Source organism: Gorilla gorilla, chromosome 5 (assembly GCF_029281585.2).
Source record: "Gorilla gorilla gorilla isolate KB3781 chromosome 5, NHGRI_mGorGor1-v2.1_pri, whole genome shotgun sequence".
NCBI classification, from domain to species: Eukaryota; Metazoa; Chordata; class Mammalia; order Primates; family Hominidae; genus Gorilla; species Gorilla gorilla.
The window spans coordinates 152,242,042-152,262,954 of record NC_073229.2 but is presented as its reverse complement, the minus strand read 5'-3'; the positions used below and the strand labels follow the sequence as shown (position 1 = coordinate 152,262,954).

The 20,913-nt window shown below is 34.8% G+C and overlaps 1 protein-coding gene across 5 annotated transcripts in view; it reads left to right on the top strand.

Moving 5' to 3' along the window:
- The window catches only part of PTPRK (protein tyrosine phosphatase receptor type K), a 560,471-nt gene that overhangs the window by 448,772 nt on the left and 90,786 nt on the right, over positions 1-20,913 (top strand). For all 5 annotated transcript variants that reach the window (XM_031012171.3, XM_031012169.3, XM_031012170.3 and 2 more), the window contains exons 12-13: positions 6,809-7,082; positions 9,801-9,837. In XM_031012171.3, coding sequence (XP_030868031.1) covers positions 6,809-7,082; positions 9,801-9,837 — 311 coding nt within the window. The remainder of the gene's footprint in view (positions 1-6,808; positions 7,083-9,800; positions 9,838-20,913) is intronic.

The window sequence follows — 20,913 nt, the reverse complement described above, 5'->3', positions numbered from 1 at the left end:
ACAATCATTACTGTATTCAAATTGAATACTGTCTACATGTAGAATCAATTCCCTAGAATACATAATTCCTTTTCTTTTCTTTCTAAAAGGTTTCTTCATAAATGAATTAAAACTCTAACCTGGGAAAATATAATTACAAATTCTAATGCATAGAACGTCCCATTTATTAAAAGATTGACCCAATATAGCTGTGTTTTCAAAGAATGAAAATAACAGCAGCATGTTGTAAAAACACAAAATAGTTTCTCTGTGGTGAGACTGTTTATTGTAAGGTTAATAAATGAATATATATTTTATTTCAGCATTTTCCAAATAGAAACTCTACCCATTTTGCACTGCAGGAAGCTACCCATTCTAAGGTTACTTTGTTTTGTGGAGAACATCTAATTTGCATTTCATAACATTAAGCACCACCTATTTAGTTTGATAATTAAAATACAGTCATGAAATAAAGTCAAAACCACCATTTCTTCCACAGTTAAATTAGGAAAAGAAATTGTCTGATGTTCTAAGTTCACTGATAGCTTAACAGACAAATGTATGTTAGGGTTGCATGTCTTCCTTGGGTCACATAGCTTTAAAATTTGGGGCTATCCTCATCCACCTGCAGAATAGTCTGTTTCATTACATAAATTTAAAGATATCAAATAGTTCTAATTTTCCTAACCACTATCCTGACCTAGAGCTTACTTGAATTCCAAATAAAACCATCTTGAAATTTAACTAGAGATGGAAATAATCTTTTTGCCCTCTTTTATGGGCATAAAGGTCATATGGTCCAATTAGATCAAATAGGTGTTACTTTAATTTTATGTTTATTCTCTAGAATCATAGTAGGTAGAATCGTTATAATTTTTCTAACCAAAAATAGGAGGAAGTATGCCCTTCTTGTTAAATCTTCTTTCTGGCCTCTAGAATACCATAGTCCCAGTCCACAGCTTGCTTATGACCTTGTGAGAAGCCCTGAGCCAGACCTGTCTTAGCTTAGCAACTCTGGAATTCCTGACCCACTGAAGCTGTGAGATAATGTTTGTTGCTTTGAGCTACAGAATTTCAGGGTAATATGTTATGCAGGAAGAGATTATACATGTACCCAAGTAGTATAAATCTTCTCTTTCTTCAGATTTCTGCCCAATGGATACTTTTATCACATAAGGATTTCTTGACCAACCCATATAAAATACCTCTCTGTATTCCCATCATTCCCTCTTTCCCTTAGCCTGCTTTATCTTTCTCTAGAGCACTTATCCCTTCTTAATATGTGTTGGTTTTCTGAATTTATTTTTTATTTGTATCTCCCCCCTAGAATGTAAACTTCATGAGAACAGAGACTTTTGCTACTATCTTCATTATTTTAACCTCAGTACTTAAAATAATTCATGATATGTAACAGATACTCAATAAATATTTGATGAACAAATGAACTGGAGCTAAAAATATAACAGCCACATTCTGTAGTAAGCTTATCATCTGCTAAAGAAAAGACATATACCTAAAACTATTTTTAACAGTATAATATCAAATCATATTTGTAATGTACCATGTTGGTGCATGTAATGTGCCATGGCCACATACTGATGTATCATATAAGCAATAAATATTAGACAGCAATGCTAGGTCTTTTGTTTTTTCCACCCTAGAGTTTTTGAGAATACCATTTATGGTTCTGATAAATGGATCTTTGGCATTATAATTGTCAGTGGGTTAGGAACTAGATTAAACATGCATCCATGTCATTATGACTTCTACCCCCATGTCATCCTTCAGTCATCCTCATCTTAAAAATTACTCCATTGCCTTTAGAAGACAGAGTACTGAGGAATGAAGATAGTGCAAGAAGCCTTCATGGCAGAAGTAGAAAAACTAGACAAGAAAGGCAGAAATTCTTGACTGTATGTTTAGTATATTTGGGTAACAATGGACATACCAGCTTCAAATGGAAAATAAATATCAGGAGATAAAACAAGAATGGAGATATAAGGTAAGGAATGTGGTAATTTATCAACCCCAGCATAAAAAGTACAGAGTTTGACTTTGAATTTGAATGTACTTTAAATTTTAATGTTGCTATTATCCTGGGCTAGTGATATGTAATACATGAGATGTTAAACACTTTATTATAAAACAGGTTTTTTATTAGCTGATTTTGCCAACTATAAGCTAATGTAAATGTTCTGAGCACATTTAAGTTAGGCTAGGCTAAGCTATGCTGTTCAGTGGGTTAGATGTATTATATTCATTTCAATTTACAATATTTTCAACTTGTAATGGGTTTACTGGGACATAACCCCATCATAAGTTGAGAAACATCCATATAATGTAGTAAAATATGTCATTTTAATTTTTTAAAAAATAAGGAAGTCACATTTTGTGTATTGAATGAAGATTAATGATACCAATATATTGATTTAACCTAATTACATAAATATTTTTGAAGTTTATTAAAAGGAATGGGGAATATATTAACTATGGGTAGAGTGATTAAAAATATTATGATGACTTTGGAATAGTTTTAATTACGGAAGTACTGAGCTCACCTAATATTTAGATCTAGCTAGAGTTTAGTTCCATTAGGTAATTAGACAACCAGAAGAATGAAGAAGCACAATCCCATTTCATGTAATTAGTCAACTCACTTCTAATGCGATTTCTCATTTCTTATTTCATCTTTTAATTAATTTGTATTGATAAATAAGAAAATAACAAGGACAGAAACAGATTTAAAAATTGGAAATGTGGTTAGAGAACAGCCTTTCAGATTGAACAATGAAGGAAAGATAGTTTCTTTTAAACATGGACTATTGTGACTTTTTGTTATTTTTATAGCTGTTTTTCACTAAATGTAAATACTTCTTAAAGACTCACCATGATTACAATTGATTTCTGTGTGAGTTATAAAAACGCCTCTTCAATGGGCATGAAAAAAGGTAGAAATAGATGCACAAAGTGATGCATCCAGAAAGACACTGACTAAAGACAGAGCCCAACTAAGGAGAGTAAAATGCCACTAGAGGATTTTGAGGGATACTGGTACAAGGAAAGATACTTTTCATATTTTCAGTATCTTGAAAAGGTAGCATGCTGAGGAGGTCCAGAACAGAAAGACAGCAGTACAGCAGACAGGTGTATATCAAGATTTTAAACTGAAACGGGTATTTCTGGGTGATGTTATAGAAAAGGAGTACAATTTCAGTTTCGTTTGGGTGTAAAAGCAAAACGGAGTATGAGAGATGACTTTAAAAGACTCTGAAGATCTACTTCTGGGTAGCTGTCCCAGTCACTTTAAATGCTTACCATGGACAGTCACAGGTTCCTAAGTAAACAGAGTTTAAAAGAAAGTATATATTTTAGTTTTGTTGTTGTTTTAAACTGTATCAAACTTGAGAGGGGCAGAAAGCGTTCTAAAGATGGTAGAACACTAGAAATTTCAGTAAATAAAAGTGAATATAAGGTCCGTGAAAGCCAGGTGTTTTTTTTTTTAACCTCTCTATCCTCAGAGCCTGCATGATACCTGCTAAATATATAATTGTTGAATGAAAATGAATTAATGGATACAATGTCACAGGAAGAAGGATAAATGAGAAAATTCTTACTCTTCAAATAATGCTCAGGATTTTTCAGGTGAAAAATGTACTTTCATGGAGAAAGAAAAAGAGTATCTTGGATATGTCCTAAGCAAAAATATCAACAGAAAAGGCAAAAGCAATGTATTCATTTCATAAACACTTAAACGTCCATTATCCTATTTGAAACCACATATTCCAGTGTGTTTTCAAATAGGATAATGGGCGTTTAAGTAAGTATAATATGTGAAAATGTAATGGCTATTGTATCAGCTTTTGGAGTTAAACATATTTGGGGTTAAAAAATATCTAGAAACTGGGGTGAATGTTATATCATGAAGACATTTCTCCTGGTATGAGTGGTGGTAGAGTGGGAGGGTTATAGAGTGTGGTGACCAGGTTATCTCCAACTAGCTTTCCATCTAATGTTACTCATTGCACAAAGAATGTTTTAGAAAGTATGCTTGGAAGCCAGTTCTCAGAAGTCTTTTTGTATTTATGTGTCTTAGTCTGCTCAGGCTGCTATTACAAAATACTAGGTGGCTTAAACAAGAAATATTTCTTACAGTTCTGGAGACTGGGAAGTCCAAGATCCAGGTGCTCTCGGATTTGGTTCTTGGTGAGGGCCCCTCTTCTAAACCTAATTATTTTCCAAAGGCCCCTTCTCCAAATACTATCACTTTGAGAATTAGGGTTTTAACATGAATTTTGGGGGAGGGGGCACAAATATTCAGTTGGTAACACTGTAGTATAAAGTAGAGAATGAACAAAGTGAGGCTCCTGGTTTAAATTATAAGGGGAGCTCAATTTTTCTGCCTCAGTTTCAATAGTAACAGAAATATAATACTTCATTTCTGTAATGACCATTCAAAGAATAAATGAATAATATTGGTAGAGAAAAGATATATAAGATTAAAGTGCATGGCACTGTAATTTATATTTGTATATAAATTATGTGGAAATCATTTTCTTAATTCTTTATGAAACAAGCATGTTACTTGTATTTTAGAACTTATAAAATTGAAATAATTTATCTTTCATTTTAATTGAGAGCAGGGACAAATCTGAAAGTTCAACCCAAGGCGTTGATTTTTATTTTCTATGGGACCATACTTAAGGCTCTTTCCCAAAGAGCCTATTGCACCTTTTCTTCCTTTGCTCTTCTCCAACGCTGGCAATTTACTTTGCTCCTCATGGATCTGGATAGACAAGCTGTCTTGCATGAAGTATCCTTAATTTGTAATGTAGAATCTCTGTCAATGTAATAGAATTAGTTAAGATTGAATGTTAACTAGATTTTGTGTTTTTTTTCTAGAGGTATGGGATAATTAATGAGGAATCTATTTTTTAAGGATTAGATTAATGATTAACAAGGATAGGTAATTATTATTCTTTAGGGCAAGAATATAAGGTTACATTTGTTTGGAGAGCATGTATGAGGGAGTTTATATGCATATGTGGATGTATCCACAGGACATGCAAATGTATAATATACAAATATGAATTATAAATTTAAAATAAAACATAGCATATGTCAGCTATGATCATTCTCGTCTTTTTCCAGGGCTATGCGTATGTATTTTCTATATCTTAAAATTGACAAATGCCTGCTCCATGGATGCCTCAGAGACCATGCATCTTGTCAGTAGCATTCTTAGAAGCTTAGCAACCCAACTTGGCAGAGGTGTAGGGAATGATGCAGCACATATAATTTGAAATAACAGAGACTTCTGCCTTGCTTGCTCAAATCACAATTTCTAACATTAATACAAGTTCTGTTATCTTTTTAGAGGAAACGAGATGGATATGAACCTACTGATTTATTAGCAATATTTTAATGGAAAATGGGAACTTGAATAATTAGGAAGAAAAGAAAATCTGTAATTTATCAATTAAATTATGATTTAACTCTTTCTTTTGATGTCCTTTTGTTTAATTTATGAAGATCTTTTATTTGTAGGTATATGAGTTTATATTAAATTAGAATTTTATACCAGAGTCTAAACTGTTTTAATTTTCATAGATGCATGTTCAGTGTATCTCTCTCTCTCCTCTCTCTCTCTCTGTCTCTCTTTCTCCTTCCCCCTCTCCTCCCCACTCACCTCTACCTACCCACCTCTTTCTTTTTCATGGAAGTCTTTTAAAGAATGTATTCTATTCCTCCTGGAGATCCATTGAATATCAATATACAGCCCTGCATACAATTTATGTTCAACTTACATAAGATACCACATATATTTTTCCAGAATTTTTAGGAATTTTAAAACATTTTAAAATATATTTATAATATATAAAATATATTATAATAATAATGTCAACTTTCATGGTAATATTTTACCTGAAAAAATTTTAACGTAAAGAATTTTCTACTAAAAACGAATATTGTTAATATACCAGCTTCAGAGTTGTTAAAAAATATTGTTAGATATCAGGGGGATCTTTATTTTAAATTTGCCTTGTTTTTGTTTTTGTTTTTTTCTCTCCTTTGTAAAGTAATTGCAATTATAGAAAAGTTTTAAGACTTAAAGATATCAGAAGGTTTAGGTTAGAGCTTTAATAGGCCAAATGCCATCTGTTTCTACAATTTGTAACATTTTATTATTAACAACTCCAGAAGAAGGAGGCGGTCTATTTCGGTTGTGAGGACAGATTTCTGTCCATCTGTGCCCGTATTGCCGCATGTCACTTGTATTTTAGATCTACATAGCTCTGAGCCAATGTAGATGCCATGGCAAGGTCAAGAGGTGGAGAAGCCTGTCAGTACATTCTGTCTCTGAGGCTGTGACAACCACAAATGGGTGCTTCTAGCACCGCCCTGAGGCAGTCATTCTGTTAGACCTTGGAGCTGGACTTTCTGTAATATCATTTCAAGGGAAAATGTTAACTTTAAACATTTAAAAATATCAGACAAAGGACTGAATCTATGATGTGTCTTTGGTTAATGTCAGAATCCTTATTAGGGTGGCTCATTCCTCAACATTTAAAAATGTTGAAGGTCCTACGGTGATTGTTCTTCTTTTTATCAGTTTCTTTGTAACTACAGTGATGTTAGGGACAGCAGCATCTATATGGATTTTTCATTTTATTGCGAAATAGCTGAAAAGAGTGTACCAGGTTAAGACTAACTTTAAATACTTTGAAATGTGGTGTGTTAATAGTCAACCCCTTAAAAAAAAATCTTAGTATCTTAAATCTCTAAATATGTGTGTATATATATGTGTGTTCTTTTTTTCTTTTCCTCAAAGTGCTTATCAGATTGTTGTGGAAGAACTGCACCCACACCGAACCAAGAGAGAAGCCGGAGCCATGGAATGCTACCAGGTTCCTGTCACATACCAAAATGCCATGAGTGGGGGTGCACCGTATTACTTTGCTGCAGAACTCCCCCCGGGAAACCTACCTGAGCCTGCCCCATTCACTGTGGGTGACAATCGGACCTACCAAGGCTTTTGGAACCCTCCTTTGGCTCCGCGCAAAGGATACAACATCTATTTCCAGGCGATGAGCAGTGTGGAGAAGGTGAGCTTCCTCCAGGATTTGCTTTTTCCCTGCTTTGAAGAAAAGCTGAAGTCAAATTTTATGAATACTCAGTAGCATCTGTCAAGAAAAAAAAAAAAAGAAAAAATTTGCGTGTAGGGGGTTCTGTTCTCAACAGTGTGCGCAGTTTTGGGGCTACAGTAGGGCTGAGGCCGCACGCCAGTTCCATTTCACAGGGTTCCTGTTTCCTGGTAACTGCTTCTACTCGAGCCTTCCTCAGGAAAGCCCACAATAGCAATTGAGAGTAAAATGATTTGAAAACGTGGGTGTGCTGCTGCTGGGACTCCACCCTCAGTAACGATCAGGCATTGTTCTGTCTTCCTTGCTCAGTGGTGGCACACTTCAAGAGATTAAATTTACTGCAGGATAAACAGAATGCGTGTTCCACAGCAGGCTAATAAAACCTTATAAACTTTTCAGGGTTTTCAAGCCAAATAGTAAATAACAAGTAACAATCCTCTGATTACAAAGTAATAGGGCGCCTGTGGTATATCTGACTGAACCTAAACAAAAGGCGGCCTGGCGATGACTGGCTGCTGAGCCATTACAGAAGGCTGCTCTCTGTTTCCCTGGTTGCCCCTCCTTTTCCCATTTTGGACACAGTTGTTTTTGAACACTGCTGCTGATCCCAAATGAATATTGAAGAGGAAAACACAACAGGACATTAGAAACGACCGGCAGTTCCGTATGTGAGAAAACAACCTGGCCTTTCATGCCTCATGCTGTTCTCTTTGGAAGATTTTCTTTCCTAAAACTTATTTTTATTTATTTATTTATTTATTGGCAGACAGAGATAGAGGGAAGACAAATGTTGAGGATAGAAATTTTCACAATTTAAAATCCAATAGAATGATGACATTTTAATAGACTTGAAGCCGTATAGGAAATTGCTGGGTTTATGTAATTGAGTCCCTAAGGTGAGCACCTGGGAGTGATACATGATATACAATTACATCAGTCATATTATATCTCAGAAGAGTTTAATTGGAAGACATAACAATCCTTTTGCATTTCTGCAGGGGCCGTGAGAGCTTTGGGTATTGATTGGCTGCTTTTGAATCAAAGCTTTGTTGTTTGCTTGCCTATATGGTTGGCTTGTAGGTAGCAAAGAAAAAGGCCACAGCATCTTCTAAGATGTGCTCCAAAGTCAGAGGCTGCTCATGGTTGAAGATGCTCTTCTCATTTACCTTTAAAGAACTGGGGTCTTTAGAGAGTAGTCCAATGTCCACTTTCTGCCCACATATCATTCCATACCACTGTTACAACTGGGCTACTATAAAAACAGAACACTCTGGAAGTTATTAGTCCATTCTGGGTATAATATAACATTGAGTAGGAAGCATAGTTTTGTGTGAGGGTTTTGATCTTTAGAGAGGTTCCAAATTAACTTTGGTTATTTAGTCTATTATACCAGAGGAGTTTTAATGAATGTCTGTTACTTATAAAGGATTTTCTCTGCATTCTTTAAAAGCTTTTTGATATGAATTTTCTCTTCCAATTGTTAATATATCTGCACTGTGGTTTAATCAAAGTACAGAATAGCAACAATATATTTCACAGTTATCTTGGCAAAGAGTTTTAAAGTTGATGTGACTTCTACAAGTAGAGATTGGTAATGCCATTAGAAAGTTAAACAGCAATTGCTTTTAAGAAATGAAAATCCTTTGGGGCCTTTATGGGAATGTGAAATAATCTCTTGCAGGTTACCATGAAGGTCTCAGGCCACAAGTAATAGAAGTGCAACATTTTATTTTTAATTACTAATTCCCCCCTCGCTGCTTTATTTTAATTTAAAAATAAAAAAATAAAAAATGCTTAGGTGGAAATTTTAAACTCTTTTATAAATTATCAACATATAGAACTACTCAAGATAGAGTTATAAATGCATCTTGCAAACAGATCGCCTCTCGTTTGTTCACTGGCTTTGATACCTTTTCTCACCTTTTGTGTATTCAGGGATGTACGCTGACTCAATTAAGTCCTAGAGGAGGAAGAGTGGGGCCAAAAGTAGCTGGCAGGGACATGTGTCTACTACTGCCACCTGACAGCGTTAAAAATAATCATATTTTTTCTTGTCTTTTCCTACTGCTTCTACTTTGTATACCCGCTCTGTCTAGCAAGAGGAGGAAAATTATGTATGCTGAGAAACATTTAACTCCTAATAGCTAAATTAAAAGAAAGAAAGAACAGATAAATTACACCGTAACTATGATGTAATGTTTTGATGATCTTTCTAACTGCTATCATTTAGCTTTTTAGTCATGCTAGGATCCAAATGAAAGTATGTAATGTTCAGCTTTGGTCTCAGTCTACAGTTCTCAGATGAAAATTAAATTTATATTTGGACCTGTTTTTATTAGCTTTGCAAGTACATTTTTCTGATAGTTTACGAAGCACTATACATGAAAATAGAATGCTATACTACTTGTCACAAACTAACCTGTTTCATTGCAAGGCAAAAACAAATAAAACAAATATTTACATCTCTATAAAAACTAAAATATTTTTCAAAGTTCTTACTTTAGATTTTTAAGTATCCCTAGGGAGGCATATTTTTTAAAGTTTTCTTAATATTAAAATTCTGTTGTTTATAATCCCTTTTTATGACCCCAGATGGATCTTCATAATAATTATAGTTTATGAAACAGGAAACATTATCTGTACATTGACTCTTTTTTTTTTTCATTTTTACTCTGTCAGGAAACTAAAACCCAGTGTGTACGCATTGCTACAAAAGGTAAGAGGTTTGCTTTTTTTGCTTGTTTTAACTACTCTCACCCCCTTTCTAAAATGGAAGGACTTTGTTCCCTGCTTCAGGGCTAAATATGACATTTCTGTTATAGTTAGTTCTGTGACTCATTTGGGTGTCTTTAACAACTAATGGGGTGCTACTTCCCATCCTCTAGTACTTCACTGAAGGAATCTTGTTATGATAACAGGAAAGATCTAGAAAACCTTAGAAGGGCTTATTTCTGCCATTTAGTGTCTGAAAGATCTTGTGCTGCTGATCAACCAATATCTTAGGAAAGGGTCAGCAATAGCAGATGAAAATAGCAAGTTGCTTGTTTAAAAACCTCTATTACTCTCCACTGTAGACAATCAAACATAAAAAGAACCAAGCTAATTCATGTTTACATAAGATTATAGGGATAGAGATTAGTCCATATCTTCATCAGTAGTGCAGTTAGCTTGAAGATCATTTACTTTTTTTAAAACTTATTCTGAGAAATCAGATCTGTGATGGCTAGCTCATAGCCAGGGCAATTCCTGCTGACCTGGCATATTATGGCTTAGCTGCCTAGTTTCTTTGACAAGAGAAAACATTTGCATCTTTGAATGAGTATTTAGAGTTCCAAGTGGGGGAAAGTCTCCTACATTCTCTGTGTTTTTAATTCTTCATTTAAGAGTTACTTGATTGTGCCAACAAAGGAGAAATTGCTACTTGGTGTATTCTAGCAAGAGAAACATGAAAAAGCTGTCTGCATGCAGACGTGGGCCTCCTCAAGGGGTTGGTTCTTTGGGTGGTTTGCTGCCGGAATTAGTAGCAGACCCACATTTGTGTCCAGTAGTTGATTCATTTGGGGTAAAAATGAATGGCCATATTCTGTTTGTACTGGCATCTTTCCTTTCATCAGTTTTCTCCATCTAATCATCAGTCTGCTCAATCAGCATTTGTGCTTTACTCCTGATTTGTAAGGCAATAAAGAAAGACTTTCTCTTTGACGCTTGTGAATAATAAAGAAGCTTTATGGAAGAGAAAAAAATATACTTTTTCAATTCACTTATGAAGATTCCTTTTGATAGTTTTTATTTAAAAAAGCAATTCTTAAAGAGAAAATATACACAGATACATATGATGTATAAGGATTTTATTTTAAAAATTTAGCTTACTGATCAGGAACGAGAGTTGAAATTTTTAAAAGATAATAGAAGAAAGCATTTAGGTCTATATCACCTGTGTTTTTCCAGATTTAAAGTAGAACCAAAATTGTAAAAGTGTCCCACATTGACCTCTGAAGTTCTTTAGACATGTCATGCTATGTTTCTGTAACTGAGAAATGGTAGCTATATATTATCCTAACATAACTTTTTTATTCAGTTATTTCATTATTTGCTCTTGCCTGAGATGTTTGTGTCCTTTTATCTCTCTCTCGATACAAATTTAAAAAATGACAAATATCACATGATATTTAAACTATAGGAGGATTGAGATCCTTGAAACAGTCTTACCATGCGGCATAGAATAATTGACAGAAACTTTGAAGTGGTAAAAAATAGTCCATTATTTGTCTAATAATCTGGCTCTGCTATACTTCTGGATCTCAGGAATGCAGTGTGGTGTGGTGTAGTGAGTAAGAGAAAGGACTCTGGCCTTACACTATCTGAGTTCAAATATTGACTGTGTCCCTTAGGAATTTTTTAGTATTGAGAAACTTATGTAAACCCTCATTCCAAAAATTAAATAATAGAGTACCTACACCTTCTTATTGTTGTGAGGATTAAAATAACATATATAGGCCAGACACGGTGGCTCCTGGCACTTTGCAACGCCAAAGTGGGAGGATAGCTTGAGGCCAAGAGTTTGATATCAGCTTGGGCAAAATAGCAAGACCCTGTTTCTACTGAAAATTAAAAAAAAAAAAAAAATGTTAGCCAGGCTTGATGGAACTCACCTGTGGTCCCAGGTACTTGGGAGGCTGAAGCGAGAGCATCGCTTAAGCCCAGAAGTTCCAGTTTACGTTGAGCTATGATCGTGCCACTGTACTCCAACCTGGGTGACAGAGTGAGACCCTGTCTCTAAAATAATAAAATAAAATATATATGAAGTGCTTAAATAGTGCTTAACATATTATAAACAGTACATGTGTTAACTATCTTATCATTATACTAATAATTTTGTACTTAAGAGGGACATATGTTAGACAGTTATGAATGAAATATGTATAAAAACAAAACTAAATTTTCGTGATCGAGATTGCTAGGACAGGGGAGAAACTAAGGGTTTTTTGTTTGCTTGTTTTTTAATGTTTCTGCCCTGGTCTAATATATTTTCTTCTCTGAACATTTAGCATTTTTTCCACATATGAAAAGCTAACCCTGTTTCTACAAAAACTAAAAAAAATTAGCCAGGCGTGGTGACTTGTGCCTGTAGCTCCAGCTACTTGGAAGATGGGAAGATTGCTTCAGCCTAGGAATTTGAGGCTGCAGTGAGCTATGATTGTACCACTGCACTCCAGCCTGGGTGACAGAGTGAGACTATGTCTCAAAAGGAAAAAAAAAAAAAAAAAGAAAAGAAAAGAAATGAAAAAAAAAAAAACTACCACATTTGTTAAAGTAATATCAACTTATTGCCTGACTACATTTTAAACTAACATGCAACTATGGTCAGCTTTGGTGTGAAATTTTTCAATATGAAAATAAAAAGTTTTCTGACAGGGCATTTTGAAGAAACATTTAATAGTCAAAATGGCATAATCATATGACTGGGAAGAGGCATGAAGGAACCTTCTGGTGAAGGAGTGGTTCAGTATTTCACAGGTGCATACGTAGGTAAAAATCTGTCGAACTGTACATTTAAAATGTGTGCACTTTACTCTTATAAATATTTGTGTGTGGATATGTAGGTAGATAGGTAAAGTATTTCCCAATATAAAAAATGAATTATACATTAAAAATTGCATGACCAGAGTTAGAAACAGCACTGAGAATATTATAGAGGAGTCTCTGGAGTTTGAAAGGCTCCCCTTGCTAGCTTCAGTGAAGGTTTCCTTCTATCAGACGAGGTGCATTTTCAGTACATAAGCCACTTTCAGTGAGAAGGAAAACCCTGCCCAGGAATCCCTGGGCTGAATGAAAAGGGTCTAGAAAGGACCTTTCTTAGTCCTGGATGACTCCTATGGGCAAGTCTTGTGTTTCAGCTGCCCTACAGTCAGACCCTCCCCTGCCCCCCCACCCCCACCCCCTTTCCAGTGTCAGTTGTGAGTACTGAAGAGCTAGAACCTTGCTTTCCTAATATCCTTTGTATTTAGATCAATTTTGCTGAAAAGAACTTAGTTCTCTGGAAAATCTGGTGTCCCTCCATAAGACATTCCAGTTTGCAGTGTGTCCTTTTACCACACAAATTTTCTGTTCAGGCCATATGCAACAGTCTGTTGCTTTTTTTCTCATTGTTTTGAAAACTTAAAACATTCCAAATGTAGTCTGGGACAAAGTACCTTGAACAAAGTGTGTGTTTCTCTCACTCACTCTTTCTCTGGAAATTATTTTCACATCCCCTTTATTTTAGAAAAAGTTGTATTTTGTATGGAGAAGCCAGAGTTCATTGTTACATGTTAGTATCATATTTATAATAGAAAATAAAACATTTTACTAAAACAAAAAAAATAATTATTTAGCCAAGTTTGAAGCTCTGATTTAATAGTCTTATACATCACTATATGCCAGGGACAAATACAGAGTGAAAGTCGTATTAGATACAATAAATATTTGTTGAGTTGGTAATTGAATTTGAACAAAACATAAGGTAGATGCTTCCGCTTTCACGTTTAATCAAACAAGTTACAGTACTGTCTGCAATTATGAAAAGTATCAGAGCAATATGTGAGTTAAGACAAATTTATTAAATAACTAGAGTTGTTTTTATCTCTTTAACTGTGCACTTATATTGTGATATATATTTCATATTCTAATATAGAATACTTTTGCCAAAGCTAAGACTTTATTTTAGTAACAAAGCAGTCAGTTAAAAATATAATCTATAAACTAATGTGAATTAAATTAAATTTAATCCTAGTCTGTGTCTATATCAGTTTTATTCAAATGAGTTTTCTTCAGCTGAATTCTGTGATAGGAAGACAGTTTAGCTCAAATTGTCTTTTCATTGTAATCACTGCTATTCTTATGACCATATTCTATAGCTTCTTTGCTTTCCTGGTACTCACATTTCAGTGTGAAGGACCTATTCAAGTGAATTAACCAGAATGAATGAGTTGATATATTAGAGCACAGAGTGCAAAGAGAATCTAACTATTATTACCTCTTATAATAAGTCTTAAATTCGGGATGCAGGACATTATGATGAGAGATTAAAATTCTATCAAGTGTCATAAGGATGGACATAACTAAGTAGCATAAGAATGTACCATGTTTTGCTAATGAGAAACTCTGACTTCATTGGTGGATGTCTTTAAATTTTACAGTCAAAGTAGAAATAATAGCTCTGAATATTTTTATAGTTCTCAAGCATCAGATCAGAACTAGAAATTAAAAAGGAGTAACACATACAATTTTCAACATTCATCTTTTCCCAGCATTTTGAATTATTCTTAAAGTTGGCGACAGTTCACCCATTACTACTGTATATCTGGAATACCCTGTGTCTAACTGATTTCATCTTAATTCGCTTCACATTGGACCCTGGAACCTCTCTCTCTGCTCTCATTGCTAGTATAAGTAGACTCTTCTCCACCATGTTCCTAGAGAAATAGCCAAGTCACCGAAACAGAAAAGATATGAGTTGAGGACCTTCGAGGGTGCATGATCACTGTTTTCATCCCAACCCCAAGTTAGATGGAAGTTAAATATTTCTTTGCTTTAAAAGTAACAAACTATTATTGTTTGCATATGGAGTATTACTAGTCTAATAATTTTTGACAGAATGATAACTGGGATGCTAGGATATAGAGAGAAATGGAAAAAAATAGAACGGACCTGAAGATGATTCAAGCATTTTGCTTTTATGGAAATTAAACTGTTTTATGAGAAGATTTCTGACCTATTACCCTCTCTTTCCTGAGGAGCCTGTTGCAGGTAGCTTACATTTATGGCCATGTCTACAGGAGAGAAGTGATGACATTCATTCATAAACTGATCAAACTGTCAGTGTTAACTGTGGAAAGGATAGAGTTTCTAACCTAATTTGTAATGCTGTAATCACATACTTAGAAGAGACTGGAAAAACATAAATTGGTACAACCTAAGGGAACTAACTTATAACCCATTTCAGCAAAAAATTCACAAAGGTAGGTGGTTATATCATCAATATTCAAAAATCAATAGCATAGCAGCAACAAAACAGTATTTTAAGATGATGTCATTTATAATGTATCTTTAAAAATTAGTGTAGGAATATATCTGGTGAAAGATAGATTACACCTCTACACTGAACACTACAAAATCTTATTGAGAGAAATTAAACAATACCTAAATTAATGGGATGGCACACCATGTTCATGGATTAGAAGATTCAATATTGGTAAAATGTCAGTGCTCCTACATTAATGTGTAGATTTAAAGCAATCAAAATCCCAATTTTGTTAAAAAAAATTAACAATCTGATTCTAAAGACAAAATGGAAATGCAAAAGAATAAGAATATGCAAGGCTACTCTTAAAATACAGTTCCTGGATGTTATCAAGGCCAATATAAAGTTAGAGTAATTAAGACAGTGTGGTAATAGCACAAGAATAAAAATTTTGACCAGTGAAAGAGAAACTCCAGTAATAGATGCACACACACACGTTCACCATTTTTTATGACAAAGGTAAAACTGTAGGGAAGAGGGGAAAAGGTACTCTTTTCAATAAATGACAGTTTTTCCATATCTATATGGAAGACATTATATCTTGACCCCTAACTCACACTATATAAAAAAATACAGCTACATGTAAGAGTTATAACAATATAGTTTTTAGAAGAATATAGAACATATTTTATGATGTTACAATAGTCAAAGATTGACTCCACCATCCTCCACCAGAAAAAAAAAATTTAAACAATTTTTTAAAAAAATAATAGGCAAGGATTTCTTAGACAGGAGATAGAAATATGCTAAACAAAAAGGAATAAATGATAAATTCTACTTAAGACCTCTTTCCTGTCAAAAGATGCCATTATGAGAGTAAAATAGAATTTACAGAGGAGAAAAGATACTTGTAATAAATATATCTGAAATAGGGCATATCAAAAACATATTTAAAAACTATTAAAACTAGTGAGGAGACAAGAGGCAATCCATTAGAAAATGGAGAAAACACTTGAGCACTTAAGAGAGTAGGAAATACAAAATGATCAATTAACCTATGAAATGGTGCTCAACAGGAAAATACAAATTGAAACCACAATGTGATTCCACTACACCTATACCAAAATTAGTAAAATGAAAAAGTGTAGAAAATACCAAGTCTTAAGAAGGATGTAAAATAACTGGAAATCTCCTACCATCCTGCTGGTGGGGGTATAAATTTGCACAACCACTTTGGAAAACTGTCTAGCAACATGGACTGAAAGTAAACCCATGTCCCAACAATTCCATTCCTGGGATACTCACCAAAGAAATATGTATGTTAATACACCCAAAAACATGTAGTACAAAATTTATAGCAGCACTGTTTATAAAAGCAACAAACTGGAAATAACCCAGCAACAACCAGTAGTAGATTGGATAAGTAAGTTGGGCATATTCACATAATGCCATGCTCTAAAGCAAAGAATGCAAACTATGACTACACAAAATAATATACATAAGTACAACCAACATTATTTGAGTAAAAGCCAGACAACAAAGAATATACACTTTATTGTTTAATTTGTAGAAAAGAGATAAAATAACTAATAAAAGTTAAAAGTTATGCAGTACCTATATAGATGTATTATGATTTAGATATTATATTATCTCGATATGTATCTGTCTCAGGGGTTCCCGAGACTACCCTCAGATTCAGTGATTCACAAGGAGGACTCAGTCATCCTGTGAGTTGTCCTGTTCTCATGGCTACGACTTATTACAGTGAAAGGATACAAAGCAGAATAAGCACAGGGAGAAGTCACATGGACAAAGTTCAGAGGAAGCCAGGTGCAAGCTTCCAAGAGCCTCTTCCTATGGAATCACACAGGACATGCTTAATTTCTCCAGGACGGATTTGGGACAGCACATGTGAAATGCTGTCTATCAAGAAAGCTTATTAGAGACTCAGTTCCTAAGGTTTTTAGTGGGAACTGGTCACATGGACCCCTTCTTGCTATCATCTGCCAAAATTCCCTTCTCCTAGAAGGAAACTAGACTTTTAGCATAAAGCACATTATTTGTACAATTTAGGCGCAATGAACCACTCTTCTCAGGGAATGATGGGAACCCTCCCAAATCCGAGTTCCCGGACATCAGTCCAAGGTCAACTTTGCAAGCAGCCCTTTCCAAGAATTTCAGTCTTAGTCCTGCTACATTAACTCTTTTCTGTACAATATCTATATCAAGTGTCTCAAGGGCTAGTTAAAAGAATATTTGAAGAAATTAGAGAAAATTCCAAAAATTATACATACAATTAAGGAAGTAGAAAATTGGATGTATGAAAAATAATTAGAAAATTAATCATTATTGACACTAAGAGAGAAATATGAGGGATAATTTAAGGACTTCCTTTAGATAATGAGTTATGACATAAGATAAAGTCACCCATAGCCTGTATCTCCCCCAAATCCTTCCCTAAGTAGAGAATATGTGCCTACTTTATTTGAAACACTTCTGAAAAGTATTTCTTGAACACACTCTTTAGAACCTTCTAAGAAATGACAGCTCATTTAGTCATTTGCCATTCAGATTGTATACCAGCTTATATAATACCTTGATTCATTAATTATTTGCTGAACAATCCTAAAAATTATGTTTATCCATTACCCATTCATACTTTTACTATCTTTCTACACCCAATATGTATGCAGTTCAGGTTTTCAAACTCTTACTTGAGTAAAAAGGGAGAACAGGTATTTAAAAGCATATTTCTAGCCAGGCGCCGTGGCTCACACCTGTAATCCCAGCACTTTGGGAGGCCGAGGCAGGTGTATCACAAGGTCAGGACTTCGAGACCAGCCTGGCCAACATAGTGAAACCCCATCTCTACTAAAAATACAAAAAATTAGCTGGGTGTGGTGGCGGGCACCTGTAATCCCAGCTACTTGGGAGGCTGAGACAGGAGAAGAGCTTGAACCCGGGAGGCGGAGGTTGCAGTGGGCCAAGATCATGCCACTGCACTCCAGCCCGGGAGATAGTGAGAGACTCCATCTCAAAAAAAAAAAAAAAAAAAAAAGAAAAGCATATTTCAGGTATGTTCAGGTATGGATAAAGAAAACAACAGAAAGATTAAGGAATAAAAATACATGATGATGTGAAGTCTTTGAATTGTGGTGGTAGGTAGATATAGCATTGAACAGAAGTTTAAGTAAGTATAGAAATCTGACCTTAGGCCCCTTAAAAACCTGACCTTAGGCCCCTCTCATTGACTACTTCTTAACCATTAGCTATGTGCTGAATAAAAGCTGGGAAACCAGAGAAATTAAAGAGGAAAGAGGGAGGGGAAAACAAAGTGGAAGCTTCACAGAGGCATCCACAGGTCATTCCAAAACCATAGTATTATGCTCACTATTAGCAACAATCTAAATGAAGAAAAGGAGAAGTAAGGAAAAGAAAGGCCACGTTGCTGGGGCTTACACAAGTCTAATTCCAAGATTTAAAAAAAAAAAAAAAAGAAAGAAAAGAAAAATTAAAAAAAGGGCTTATGTTCTGAATAATGGACACTTCTGGTAAGGGAGCCAGAAAAAATTTAAAGACACTTTAAGCATGGCCAGACATGGTGGCTCATGCCTGTAATCCTAGTGCTTTGGGAAGCAAAGGCAAGAGATCCCTTCAAGCCAGGAGTTTGAGATCAACCTGTGCAACACAGTGAGACCCAATCTCTACAAAATAACTTTTAAAATTAACTGGGCATGGTGGCACACACCTATAGTCACAATTACTTGGGAGGCTGAAGCAGGGTGATCATTTGAGCCCAGGAGTTCGAGGCAGCAGTAAGCCATGATCACTCCACTGCGCTCCAGCTTGGGCAACAGAGCAAGACCCTGTCTGTAAAACAAAACAAAACAAAACGAAAAACAATAAGCAATGGAGGAAATGTTTAGGCAATAATCATGGCAAATACAAACACATTAAGAAAATGAAGAGGAGATAGAAAAAAAATGTATAAATGAAAAAGGACACTGCTAAGGAATTTAGTAACCCCAAATTCATGAATGGTTATAATCCAATAGAAAAAATATATCCAACTCTACACCATTACTTAGGTCTTAAGCATATTTAAATTATAAATATGAAAACAAGTATCACAGGCCAGTTCATTTATATACATTGGTTGTAGATCATTTTCAGGTTAAACTACCCCTTTTTAATTTTTGCTATTATTTTAGTATGTTTTTCTTATTCTTTGAGTCCTTTAGAAAGTGCTTTGAGGGCTGTTTACTGGAAAAAGTGAATTCAAATTGCTCTTTGTCAAAATAAACTTTGTAACTTTTCAGTTTTCTAAAGATAATGATCAAATTTGACTTTTTAATGAAATAGTTTCTTAAAATTGAAAGTGCCAAAAAACTTTCAAATATATGGAAAGAGAAAGATGGATGTGATAGGATTTTTTTAACTCTCTTATGTTTAAAGTTATTTATTTCTTTATTAAATCAAACAACTCAGGGGTTTAATTTGGATAGAAATAAAAGTCATACAGTCACCACCACAGCCTTTTAGAAACATGGAATCCTAGGATCAGGGAAGTTAAGGGTCTATTTAAAGTGTCATTTCATATCCTCATGACCTGTGGCAAAGCAGGATTATTAGCTGGTCCTCCTGACCCCTCGTCCATGGTTCATTCCTCTCTGTGCTAAGTGTTCTCCATGGTCAAGGCTCTCTGAGGGTAGGGATATGAAATTAAACATGAATGAATCTGTCTTCAAGGAGTTTGTATTCTTTTAAGTAATATGTGAAACTTAAGTATGATACAAATGTGCTATGTTCAAAAGAAAAAAGACAAAGTGGCTGGAAAAGTGTAGTGAGCAATGCTTGTGTCCCACTGCAAATAGCATTAGCCTTGGATTCAGACTAGATTCTAGATTCAAATCCCCCCTCTGCTATTTATTGGCTATTAGGATCTGAACAAGTCATCTGAACTCCCTGTGCTGATGTTTTCTTATTGTATATAAAATGGAATTGGAGTTGAAAATTATTAATTTTCAGAACTAACAAAAGAGCAGAAATAATAGATGTGAAATTTCTAGTAAAGTACATGCGAGACATTTTTAATACTTATAATTCATTGCTATTATTACTATTACTCATAATTGCTTATGGTGGAGAAGCTAAGAGAAGAATTTTATGGAGGAAGTAACATTAAATCTTACTTTCCAAGATGGACATTATTTTGGCAGTTGGAAATGAAAGGGAAGATGATCCAATTAGAAGTAATTAGGTAGAACAAAAGCTATAGGACTGGAAAACATGCTTTACATCTAAAGAATAAAAGTTTTCTGTCTCATTCATATCAATGCAGGGAAATAAAAGCTGGAAAGTTTATGTTCGTATTGGACAGCACCTTGAATTCAAACTGCATTGTAAAGGCAACAGCAAATCACTGAAGGTTTTTGAAGTGAAAGCAATTTAATCCCAGCTATATGTAACATTTTGGGTTAAAAAAAATCTCAATAGCATATATGTTAGATTGATGCAGTTAAATAGTAGAGGTGAAGAAACAAGCTGAAAGCCTGGTGTAGCTCTTTTTTCTCAGCCTTTTCTTCTTTCTTCCCTTTTTTCCTTAACAATTCATCTCACAACCATTGGGGTGGGGCAGAGCATGGTAGGACCCACACCAGTGAGAGACGAAAGCAGCAGCAGTGGTCCCACAGACCTTGTCAGAGCCTGAGTCGGATGGAGGAGGCAGTCTCACAGAGTATCAGCCTCGTGTGGCATTTCAGAAGTCAATTAGATTCAGAAGCTTGTCTT